The sequence below is a fragment of the Penaeus vannamei genome, chromosome 25 (genome assembly GCF_042767895.1).
Source record: "Penaeus vannamei isolate JL-2024 chromosome 25, ASM4276789v1, whole genome shotgun sequence".
In the NCBI taxonomy this organism is placed as follows: domain Eukaryota; kingdom Metazoa; phylum Arthropoda; class Malacostraca; order Decapoda; family Penaeidae; genus Penaeus; species Penaeus vannamei.
In genome coordinates, this window is record NC_091573.1 from 27950611 (window position 1) to 27963110 (window position 12500).

At 41.8% G+C, this 12500-nt stretch overlaps 1 protein-coding gene across 4 annotated transcripts in view; it reads right to left on the reverse strand.

Moving 5' to 3' along the window:
• Positions 1 to 12500, reverse strand: part of LOC113804116 (uncharacterized) — a 139313-nt gene that overhangs the window by 16915 nt on the left and 109898 nt on the right. For 3 of the 4 annotated variants that reach the window (XM_027354951.2, XM_027354952.2, XM_070139366.1), the window contains exons 9-11: positions 1609 to 1878; positions 596 to 720; positions 1 to 55 (exon numbers count right to left, since the gene is read on the reverse strand). The exon at positions 1 to 55 is cut by the window's left edge and continues 74 nt beyond it. In XM_027354951.2, the coding sequence (XP_027210752.2) occupies positions 1 to 55; positions 596 to 720; positions 1609 to 1878 (450 nt within the window). The remainder of the gene's footprint in view (positions 56 to 595; positions 721 to 1608; positions 1879 to 12500) is intronic. The other variant, XM_027354953.2, reaches the window with a different exon arrangement.

Consider the following 12500-nt stretch of genomic DNA (forward strand, 5'->3'; position numbering starts at 1 on the left):
AGGGGACACACCCGCCGGCGTTCTCGCAGGTGTACTCCCCAGGCTGGCACCGAATCTGGGGGTCAAAGGGGACGGTGAGTAAGGGAAGGTGAGAGGGCTGAGGAAGGGGGGCAGGAAGGGTAAATGGGAGGGAGGGAGTGGGGGTTGAGGGAGGGAGGGAGTGGGGGTTGAGGGAGGGAGGAGGGATGGAAGGAGGGGAAGGAGGGAGGGAGGTAGGAGGAGAGAGAGAGGGAGGTGGGGTGTACAGGAGAGAGAGAGAGAGAGAGAGAGAGAGAGAGAGAGAGAGAGAGAGAAAGAGAGAGAGAGAGAGAGAGAGAGAGAGAGAGAGATGACTTTCCACATACACCTCCCAAATTATTTCCAAAATACAATCCAGAAATAAGCTGAAGAAAGGAGTCGGGGTATTTCACAGGACGCGCTGTACACTACCATAAAAACCTTCTCCCAAAAAGCGTTTCGAAACCTGTCTCGAACGCCGAAGCAAAAGCGACCATTACTGTATAGGTTCCGACTTGTTTTGACGCTTCGTTCACGGGTTCCGACTTGTTTCGAAGCTTCGTTCACGGGTTCCGACTCTTTAAATGAACTCACGTACCTTTGTCGTCGTGGTCGTCGTGGCTCTGCTGGTCGTGGGCGAAGTGGAAGGAGTCGTGGTAAAGGTGGCGGGTCGTGTGGCCGAGTTGAGAGGACGAAGGAGAGTTGAAGACCTTTGGGTCATTTCTGCCATGAGGGAAAAGTGGTCAGTTCGTTCGTAAGGAAGCAGATCCATAAGGAATAAATAATGATGATAATAGTAATAAAGAATTGTGATAATATATGGCATCTAATGCAAAGTATGATATATAAGATCAATAAAAAATGGTATATTTCATGAAAACCTGTATTGTGCAAGTATCTATTAGATAGTTCAAGATATAGAATAGTGGGATAAACAAAAAATATATAAACTAAAACGACCATGCTGTATGAGAGTATTTGATGGTAAGAATACAATCCTGAATTGTTGTCGTTGATAAAGTTGTAATGTTGTTGCTGGTGAAAAAATATTTGTAAGTGAGACTATGAAGAGAGTCATAAAGAGGACTACAAATATCTGGATGATTTTTTTTCTTATTAATGTTGAATATGTGATTGTCATTCAGTCGGATAATCAAAATCCTTTGCGGTCTAAGGAAGGTGAGAGCGAATGGATCGTAGAAGGGTTAAAGCCAAACAATATTAGCACAAAATGGTGACATAGTGGCGTTAGAGGAAGCTTCACTGGAAAGATAAGGAGAAATGGAATTTTGTGGGAGAATCGACCTTTTTAAGAAGGTGAAGGCGATTTGCGCTTGTGCTTCCTTGCAACATTAATTCGTAATGATGTTAATCCTGAAAAAAAAATCTTGCTCCTGACACGCCTTAGAGGATTTAATTTCTTGAGACAAAAAGAGGTAATTCGGCTTTTCAAGTGCATGGTTTGCCCTTGCGAGGTGCATCGTGCGTGAACTGTGCAAAGAAGTGGAAACTCTCCGAAAGCGACGCCGAACGGGCCCGCTTCCCTCCCGCGGCGCACGGGCGGCGGGGCGGGCGCGCGGGAGGCAGCGGGCGCGGCGCCTCGGGCTTTACCGGTCGCGGGGACACTCCTGCCGGCGTCGCAGGCGGGCACGTCGCAGGGCTCGGCCGCCTCGGGCCCGACGAAGCACCAGGGCGCCTGGGCTCCGTCGGGGTTCCTGCAGAAATTGTGGGCGCCCAGGAGGCCCAGGTCAAAGTTCCTCGCCCGCGCCGCCCGCCCCTGCAGGGAGTTGATCCTGGGGTCGTCCCAGGAGAGGCAGGGGCGGCCCGAGAGGGTGACGGCGGCGGCGCCCGCGTAAGAAGAGCCATTACCATCGTAACAGCCTGGGGGGGAGGGAGGAGGGTGTCAGTGGGCGGGCGAGGAGGGGAGGTGGGCGTGGCAGACGGCCAATGTGAGAAACTTGGTTATTCATGACAGTGGCTCAAGAGGCTGGTAAACGAACAATGGCGGATGATTATAGTAAACAAGAATAAAACAAATGCAAGGAGAATACAGAGCAACAAGAGATAATAATATATGTCATGAGGATCACTTTTAGAGTCATGAGGTTCAAATCATGAGCGTGTGATGCGATGACTGTGGCTGTAATGTGGAAAGTCTTCTGTAATAATGTTATTCTTAGAAAAAAAAAAGTAACATGTGGCATCAGTAAAAATAATAATAAAAGATGATTTCTAAAAAAAGGAAAAAAATAAAATGCCTTCTATAGAAATACACATCCAGTATATATATATATAATATGTATATATATAAATATATATATATATATATATATATATATATATATATATATATATATATATATATATATATATATATATATATATATATATATACATATATAACACAAAAACGCACATAAACCTAAGCACACAATCATAAACAAACACACATATGGACAAAACCAAAACACGTAGACAACACACAAACCAAACGTTAAAATCATACATTGTAAACAAGCAAAAACACCCCAAAAACAAACAAGCACAAAAAATGACTCATATACCCCTCACTAAAGACATTCAGCGGCATACACAAAATCTCAAACAAACCCACACAAGCAAACACAAACAAAAAACATAAAAACAAATACAAAAACACACAAAACAAATACACAAACAAATAAAAAAATAAAACAAATACACAAACATCAAAAACACACCCAAAAAAGGAACGAATCCCACACCCTCATAATCAAACTCACACACAACAAAACAACAATAATAACCCTTATCGTATGTCCCAATAAGACACGCCAGCCCCTATCAGCTGGAGGTCAACGTGTGACCTTACTCAGCCGTCCTCTTTCCTCAAGCCAGGTCAAGGGAAGCCACAAGAACGAGGAAAAGACCGTGTTTTTTTTTCTTTTTTTTTCTTCCTGTTCGTCTGTCCGCGTTCTTTCGGTGTCACGGGCGGAAGTGACGTCACAACGTGAGAGAGAGAAAGGAGAGAGAGAAGAGGGGAAGAGGGGAGAGAGAGAGAGAGAGAGAGAGAGAGAGAGAGAGAGAGAGAGAGAGAGAGAGAGAGAGAGAGAGAGAGAGAGAGAGAGAGAGAGAGAGAGAGAGAGAGAGAGAGAGAGAGAGAGAGAGAGAGGCGGAGAGAGAGAGAGTGAGAGAGAAAGAGAAAGAGAGGGAATGAGGTTTTTGCCATGAGATTTTCGTCATAATGATTAGGGTTTTAGTCCTGAAAATTTAGACTTGTGGTTTTCGTCGCAAGGAATGAGGTTTTAATCATGAGGCTTTTGTCATGTGGTTTTCGAAATTAGGTTTTAGTCCTGAGGTTTTTGTCATGTTTTCGAAATGAGGTTTTAATCATGAGGTTTTCGCTGGAAGATCGGATTGACTTTGGGTGGCTTGTTTCTATGCATGTTTGGCTTATTTTCCTTTTGGTTTATTTCAAGATTCTTTTTAATATCCTGGTTTCTTTTCTTTGTTTAATATTCCTTTGTTTTTTTTCTTATTATTTGTTCTGTTTTTGTATTTGGTCTGTCACTGAGAGAGAGAGAGAGAGAGAGAGAGAGAGAGAGAGAGAGAGAGAGAGAGAGAGAGAGAGAGAGAGAGAGAGAGAGAGAGAGAGAGAGAGAGAGAGAGAATCAAAAAAGTAAAAAAAAAAAAAAAACAGATCAGAGCTGACATACCAAATAAATTCATCCCCGGGGTGACACCTGCCCCCCACTCCTTCCACGGGGACACTCAAGTATAAACAGGATGACCCATGATACCCTCTAGCCCCCGCGGTAGTGCAGTGGTAACGTGTCGGCCTCTCATCCGAGGGGCGGGGCGAGAAGTTGCAATTATCGCCTGGAGGTTCCCGCTGAGGTTGGGCAGCACGGAGGGTGAGGACGAAGCTCTCTCGCGCCAGCACAACCCGATACACGTTGGTCGAGTTGGCATCAGTCGGCACGGGACGGGCTCCCCGCATAGCCCGGGCGAGGCTCAGCTTCGCATATCGGACTGATCCTTATTTATAACCTCTCTTTGACCTTTGACTTACCCTTGTAACCTTCTCAAGGTCACACGCTGTCAGCTCCTCCTCCTCCTCCTGCTGCTACTCTCTCCTCTTCCTCACCCATTTACTCCTCCACATCCCCCCTCCACCTCCTCCTCCTTTTCATCCACCTCCACCCCTTCTACTTCTACCTCCTCCAGCTCCAGCTCCACCTTGACTAGCCTTGTCTCCAGCGCCTGACCTCATCTGACCCTCTGGCCACTTGCCTAGCCTCCTGCTCTTCAAGTAAGATCCGACCCGCCTTGCCGGTAAACTTCAAGAAGCATTCGCGTTTGCAACCGTCAGATTCTTGCACAAAACACACGTGGGTAAGAGGGAGGCTGAAGGAGTGGGAGAGGGAGAGGCAGGAGGACGTGTAGGGAGAGAGAGAAGGAGGGGTAGGAGAGAGGGAGGGTGGGAGAGAGATAGAGACGGAGTAAGAGAGAGAGAGAGAGAGAAGAGAGAGAGAGAGAGAGAGAGAGAGAGAGAGAGAGAGAGAGAGAGAGAGAGAGAGAGAGAGAGAGAGAGAGAGAGTGTGGATGAGAGATAGAGCAGAGAGTGAGAGAGAGAGAGAGAGAGAGAGAGAGAGAGAGAGAGAGAGAGAGAGAGAGAGAGAGAGAGAGAGAGAGAGAGAGAGAGAGAGAGAGAGAGAGAGAGAGAGAGAGAATGAGACAGATAGATAGATAGAGTGAGAGAATGAGAGATAGATAGACAGATGGATAGAGAGAGAATAAGATATATATATATATATATATATATATATATATATATATATATATATATACATATACATATACATATACATATATATATATATATATATATATATATATATATATATATATATATATATATATATATATATATATATAAATGGATAGATAGACAGATAGAGAGAGAGACGGAGAGGGAGAGAGAGAGAGAGAGAGAGAGGGGGAGAGAGAGAGAGAAGGGGAGAGAGAGAGAGAGAGAGAGAGAAAGAGAGAGAGAAAGAGAAAGAGAAAGAGAGAAAGAGAGATACAGGCAGATAAACAGTAACAGAGACAGATATTGATAGTTACAAAGACAAAAGACAGAGAGAAGGAGCTGAAAAACCTACCAACAAAAATTCTCACAAACTACAAGGCAGACAACCTTGCTAAACCACGTAAACATGTCGACGTATCTTATCACACTAAAGGCCGTGCAATGACTTTATCTATAATAGTTAGTCCATAAAAAAATCTGCCTTCTACAGACTTACTATGCATATACAAATTGTACTCAACCGCATGTACACATATTGTTAGATTTATGCAAAGCACACTCAAACAGATTAAACATACTCAAAAAAAAAAAAAAAAAGAAAGAAGAAGAAGAAGAAAAAAAACATGACACCCTGAAGAGGCCGGCGGTCTACGGTCAGGGTCTATGAAAGAAAGAAAGAGAGAAAGAAAGAAAAAGTAAGAAATATAGTAAGAAAGATCGAAAGAAAGGAAGAGAGAAAGAAAGAAAGAAAGAGAAAGAGAAAGAAAGAAATATAGAAAGAAAAAGAAAGAAAGAAAAAGAAAGAAATATAGAAAGAAAGATCGAAAGAAAGAAAAAGAAAGAAATATAGAAAGAAAGATCGAAAGAAAGAAAAAGAAAGAAAGATCGAAAAAAGAAGGGAAGAGAGAAAGAAAGAAAGAGAGAAAAAAGAACGAACGAAAGAAAGAAAGATAGAAAGAAAAAAAGGATATAAAAAATTCACCTCTGCTCTCAGTAAATTCCTCATCACCTCGACAAAGGATTGCGACTCACGACTCATTCACGAGTCGTGAGTCCTCGCCGCCCTGAGTCACGGCGCCTGGAGGGAACTCCTTCCCTCCTTCTCTCACTCCCTTTCCTCCTTCTCTCATTCACTCACTCCTTTCTCTCCTTCCCGCTCTCCCTTCTCCCCTACCCTTATTATTTCTTTCCCTTCCCTTATTCCTTCACTCCCTTCCCTCCTCTCATTCTCTCACCTCCTTCCCCCCTTCTCTCATTCTCTCACTCCCTTCCCTCCTTCTCTCATTCTCTCACTCCCTTCCCTCATTCTCTCTCTTCCTTCCCTCTTTTCTTCCGAGTTTTCTTCTCTCCTCCTTCATTCACTCACTCCTTCCTTCATTCTTTTTCTCTCTTCCCTCCTTTCACTTCACTCTCCTCCTTCCCTCATTCTCTCTCTTCCTTCCCTCCTTTCTTCCGAGTTTTCTTCTTTCCTCCTTCATTCCCTTACTCTCTTCATCTCTTCCCTCCTTTTCCTCCTTTCGTCCGAACTTCCTTCTCTCCTCCTACCTTCTTTCCCTTTCCCCTCTCTTCCCTCTTTCTTTAAGAGGAAAAAAAGAAAAAACCGAGGAGGGAAAGACAATGGAAAAAGAAAAGGGAAAAGAAAAGTCAAGGAAAAAAAAAGAAAAGTAAAAAGAAAAAAGGGAAATGGGAAAAAAAGGAAAAGAAAATATAGGGAAAAATAAAAGGGAAAAGAAAAAGAAACGAAAATCAAAAATAAAGAGGAAAAAGGAAAAGGGAAAAGGAAATAATAAAAAAAAAACAATTAAGAAAAAGTAAAAGAAATGAGAATATCGAAAGGAAAAAAAAAAGAAAAAATGGAAGACAAGCGAGGCATAACTGAAAACAAAAAACGCACACAATAAAAAAGATAGAAAAATAGGAAATTCGGAAGGCACCGCCACCGACGAAGACGACGACGATGACGAAGATGATGTCGAAGACGACAACGACAACGACGACCTCTCCCGGTGGTCGCTCTCCCGGAATCGCTTGTTTACGTCGCCCAGCTGTTCGCGGCGTCGCTGTGGGAGCCGCGTCCAGGTGCTCCTTATTCGCACTCCGGTATTTACGTTGTCCGAATAGCAAATGCGAGTTTTTAAGAATTTCCTTTTCTTTCTTTGTTTTTTCTCTTTCCTCTCCTATTATGTTGGGCTTGGTTTGTTGAAGACTCGTTTAATGGGATAATTTATTTTGTGGTTTGTCTCTCAGTGGCATGAACGGCCAATAAAATTCCTGAATGTTTTTTTTTTTCTTTTTTTTTTTAAGTTGTTGATATTAAACATTTTCCGTAGCTTCTTGTATTTGTATGTTATTGCGATGTCTTTCTTCATTTCAATTGGTTTTATCCATCTTACGTTCTTTATTGGTTTATCTTATTGCATTGTATTTCTCTTTATCATATTTTATATTTATTGATTTTATTGTACCTTCATCAATGCAATCTTATTGTTGTTTCTATCATTTCATTTTCACTGAATCTTATTTTTAATTATTGTGCTGTTTTATTTATTTTTTCTTTCGTTTTTATTATCTACTAAAAGTTTGGAAGTTTTAAAGTTTTCATGGAACAATAGAGAATTTCGATTAATAATGATCAGCAGAATTAAATTAACTATCATAAATATATATATACTATTTATGAATTCCTTCGAAGCTAATCAAGTATTCCTCAGCTCAAAAATATCATATGGTTTTATAACAAAACATCATATTGCCTACGAAATCATGAGCCCTTGAAGTGTATTTCAACGAAAACTAATCAGATTTCATCCCTGTTCATATCACATTGTCCATGCCTTTCTTCTAGCCTCTCGCTTACCATCTAAACACTAATTCCGGTTTACAAAAGCGTTTCTGTCCAATATTCGTATTTCTCACTTATATTCACCAATTTCTGTGGTCCCAAGCATCATTAATTCCGGCTTACATAAAGGCAATTACGGGTGCGCTCGCAATGATTTGTAATTCACTCTCAATTTGCAAATTACAATTTACTCTACACGTTCCCGAAACCGCTCATTCCAATTTGAATAAAGAGTACCTTCTTTACTTGTTTGATAAATTCGTACTTCCTCTCGCCATTCTACAGTATCTACGCCTCGTCAAGCCCGACTAATACCGGTTTGTATATAAGAGTCTCCCTACAGAGACAATAATCCGTACCCTTTCCTTGCAGTCTACAGTCCCTTACGTCTTCCCAAGCATCGTTAATTCAGGGTTACATAAGAGCGAACCGAGAGAGGAGGCGCCCATGTTAAACGCTTAAAAGGAGGTGTGACATCATCGCATGTACTGGCAATGCGTACCTGCTGAGCGACAACATCCGGGTTTTCTTTAGTCTGGCGGAAGAGCGAAAAATTGAAGAACGAAATGCGCATGGGAAGGTGGCGGTCAGCTGATTTGTGGCCGGTTTGTTGTTATCTGCGAGTGGGGCGTGTGTGAGGGATTTCCTCTGTGTATGTGTGTGTGTGCGTGTGTTGTGTTTAAATTTGTTGTATGTTTGTTTGTATATGTTTGAGCTGTGTAACGAAGTGGCGGTCGATTGATCTGTGAGCAACTAATTACCTGTAGGTGGGGCGCGTGTGCTGTGTTTATATTAGTTGTCTGTGTTTGTTTGTATTTGATCCTCCAGTGTAACGAAGGAAATGATAAACGCAGATATACAAAAATACATGTAAACAGCTTGTAAACAGAGAAAATATACATTTTTCTCTGTACTGTCTGTGTTTGTTACTACAGCGGGTGTGTCCTTGTTTGCGCTGTGTATTTGTACTCACTTGTTTGTGCGCTGTGTTTGCAGGTGTATGTGCGTTTGTGTCTGTGTTAGTCTGTGCTTTGGATGGACTCTGTGTATCTAACCGCATGTGCAAATATGTGTGTATACGTATACTGTACACATGGTATTATATTTCCATCTGTGATTACCTGTCTGGCGATATAAATGACCCCATCCCTTGTAAGGTGAACGGAGGGTGTTTCGGCGTAAGAAGGAGAGAAGTGGGAGTGAAGGAGGGACAAAGGGGAGGAAGGAAGGAAGGAAGGTAGGTTGGTAGGAAGAAGGGTTGGAAGAAAGGATGGAAGGAAGGAAGGTGGGTAGGTAAGGAAGTAGGAGGGCAGAGAGGGAAGGAGGGAAAGAGGAAAGAAGGAAGGAAGGAAAGAAGGAAGGTAGATAGGTAGGTAGGTTGGTAGGAAGGAGGGAGAGAAGGATGAAAGATATAGAGCTAGATATATAAATAAACAGACAGATAAATAAATAGAAATATATAAAGATAAGGAAAGAGACCGCTCAAGAAGACCCAACGACCGCCGGGAGATTCTGAAGGCCATCTCAGGTCACCGAGGTCAGAAAAGTGACCAACCAAACCAGCGTCAGTTGCCAAGAAGACCTGTGGCTGCCCTGTGCTTCGTCCGAGGTCAAAGGTCAGAGACGTGAGAGAAGGGAGGGGAGGAGGGTTATTAAAGAAAGAAAAAAAAAGAAAAAAAAGGATATTTAATACGCATGTTTCTAGATCCGGGTCATGAAACCATACCATAAAAGTGAAATTCCACGAGAGAAGATAAAATATAAGATGAGGGGTAACAAGCGTAGATCAGCTTTGCGGAGTTCTCGAAAGGGAGGAAAATTCAACAAACACAAGTAATTAATAACATCGCAAAATGGGTAATAAAAATAGAACCAAAACAACAAATAAGTACTTGACATCGTAAAAATAACAGAAACACAATGATAATAAATATAAATAAGAGAAATCCCAAAAATGACAAAACCAAGGTCCTTTCACGAGCCTCTCCTTTCCCGCGCGCGCCAAAATGAGCATCAGAATGCGAACTTCTGTGTCCCTTCTGAAAGCTACGTATTTAGGCACGCTGGTCGACTCTTGTGATTGTTGTAAGTTGTGATTCGGGACGCCTGTTTATTGCGCATGGCGAGTCAGCATGACTTCATTCTGCAAGGTTGTTCTTTGGCCTTCTGGGGAATCGCCCCGGACGCATTTCGTGCCGATTTTGTCTTTTTTGTTTTTGCAGCAGGCCGCTAGAGGGATCGAGCTGAGGTGGAGTATAGGCGATTGGATTCCATTTTTCATGATTCTGATTTTTTTAAAATTTGTATATGATTTTTTGTTATTTTTTTTACCGGAATGGTAATTATTTTTAAAAAAGAATTCGAGTGAAAATACTCACATAGGCACAAACACAATGCGAACTATGACATACAAACATTCACACACAAGCAAACGTAAACATACACACACATAAACGCAAACACACACACACGCACACACACAGATCACCATGCAATCCCTCGTCATGCACAATATAGCAAAAAATACCGCAATACGTCGCGTGACATAATCTAATGTCATGCAATGCCTTGATGGACGGAAAGTGAATGACGAAACGGGATCGGTGAAAGGTCATGCAGAGACATTGACTGGTCTTGTCAATTCCAGGGACTCGAGTAAGGTGAGAGAGAGGGAGGAAGGGAGAAAGGGAAGAGAAGAAGAGGGGGATGGAGAAGGAGGAATAGGAGGGAGGGAGGGAGGGAAGGTGGGTTGGTGGGAGGAAGGGAAGGGAAGAAGGGAGGGAGGGAGGGAGAGAGGGAGGGAGGAAGGGATGGGAGGGAGGGAGGAAGGAAGGGAGGGAGGGAGGGAGGGAGGAAGGGATGGGAGGGAGGGAGGAAGGGATGGGAGGGAGGGAGGAAGGGATGGAAGGGATGGGAGGGGGGGAGGGCGGGAGGGATGGGAGGGAGGGAAGGAGGGAGAGGGATGGGAAAGAGGGGGAAGGATGGGAAGGAGGGAAGGAGAGGGAGGGAGGGAGGGAGGGAGGGAAGAGGAGGAGAGAGAGAGAGAGAGAGAGAGAGAGAGAGAGAGAGAGAGAGAGAGAGAGAGAGAGAGAGAGAGAGAGAGAGAGAGAGAGAGAGGAGAGAGAGATAAAAAGGACATAGAGACAGAGACAAAGATTATTTTCAAGAAAATTAGGATTAATTCGAGGATCACCTCCCTGAAGGAGCGAAAAAGGCGGGAAATTCGTCTCGTATCCGAACCAGAATCAGAAACAGTATTTTTTTTTGTCTTTTATTTGTATTTTCATCTATTTGTTCATTTGTGTATTCATATATATATTCTGAACAATCACCATCGTCGTTTCAGTATTATATATAACCTACCAAGTTAATATCTCCGATGCGCATCGCGACCTTCATTTTTTTCCTAATTTTCTCGTTTATCTATTCCACTTTCGGATTTTATCACTTCTCCGGAATTTATTCAAGCCCCGCTCGCTTAAAAAGAAGAAGAAGAAAAAAAATACCGCGTTGCATTCAACTTGCAATTCATTCTCGATTTGGCATTTATCTTTCTTAATAATCTTAGAGTGAATCACAAGCCAAGACGATTCCCATGACGTCAAAGAGATTCCGATTCCGTGAACGTGTCGCCGAAACTACGATAATTATTCTTTGTTTTGATTTTTTATTATTAATTCTTCCTTTCCAATTCTCATAAAAATCCGTTTCAAGACGGTGATAAATAAAAAGAAAATAAAATTCTATAACTTGATGTGAAAGTCGACCTCGATTCTAATCTTATAACGGATAACGGAGACTACGATGGTGATTTGTTTTTCTTAATTCTTCTTTTCCATTTCTTCCAAAGCCTGATTCAAAATAATAATAATAGAAAAGAATAAATAAAAAATCAAATTCCTTCAACAGAAAATACGTTTTTTTTTTCTTCGTTTTTTTTAACCCTTTCTTTCCATTTCTCCCAAAACCTGATTCAAAACAATAACAAATAAAAAAGAAGAAAGAAAGAAAAATGCATGTACATATACCTATAAAGGAAAGGGAATCTAATTCTACGAACTCGATGCGAAAGTCGTCTTCGATTCTCTTGCCTGAATCCACTCTTATTTCTCCCAAGACGATTATAGAAGACGATCCACAAGATGACGGAGGATTTCTGAGAAAATATGTCGCCGGAAGGGAATTCTAAATCGTCTAAACGTCTAAATTTGTCTTTGAAATTCTTCGAGGAAATTGGACAAGACGAACTCCTTGCGGCGACGTGCGAAGGTCGCTTGGGACTATCGATTCGTTTTTTTTTATTTTTTTATTTTCGTAGTTTCTTGTTTGCCTTTTTTCTTTTCCTCATTTCTTTCTTTTTTTTCTGTTTCTTTATTTCTTTTTTTCTCTATTTTTTGCGCTTGTAATCCTCCTAAGAAATTATTCCAGTCGAGTCAAGATGTATTTCGTTTTTTTTTTTTTCTATTCGGCCTCGAGCGTCAGTGACCAGCAGACTTCAGTGAATCTTACAGGATTTTCAACAGATTTCAATAGATTTCACTAGACTTCAGCGGATTTCAGAGAATTCCAGCGGAGTTGGGTAAATTCAGTGAACATCAGCAGACTTAAGGGAACTTCACCGAACTTATGGGAACATTAACGGGTTTAAACAAACAAACATTAACAGATTTAATCGAACTTCAGCAAACTTTGGAGGACTTCATAGGAATTCAGCGCAATTCATCGGAAATAAAAGTACACAGCATATACAAGCAAGTGATATTTCTAAGCACCTCTTTTTCTTTCTTCTTAATATGAAAACATTTACAAAGGTACTTTCACGGGTTCCTTGAACATACTTGGATATACTTAGCTGGAATAAGTGTCATT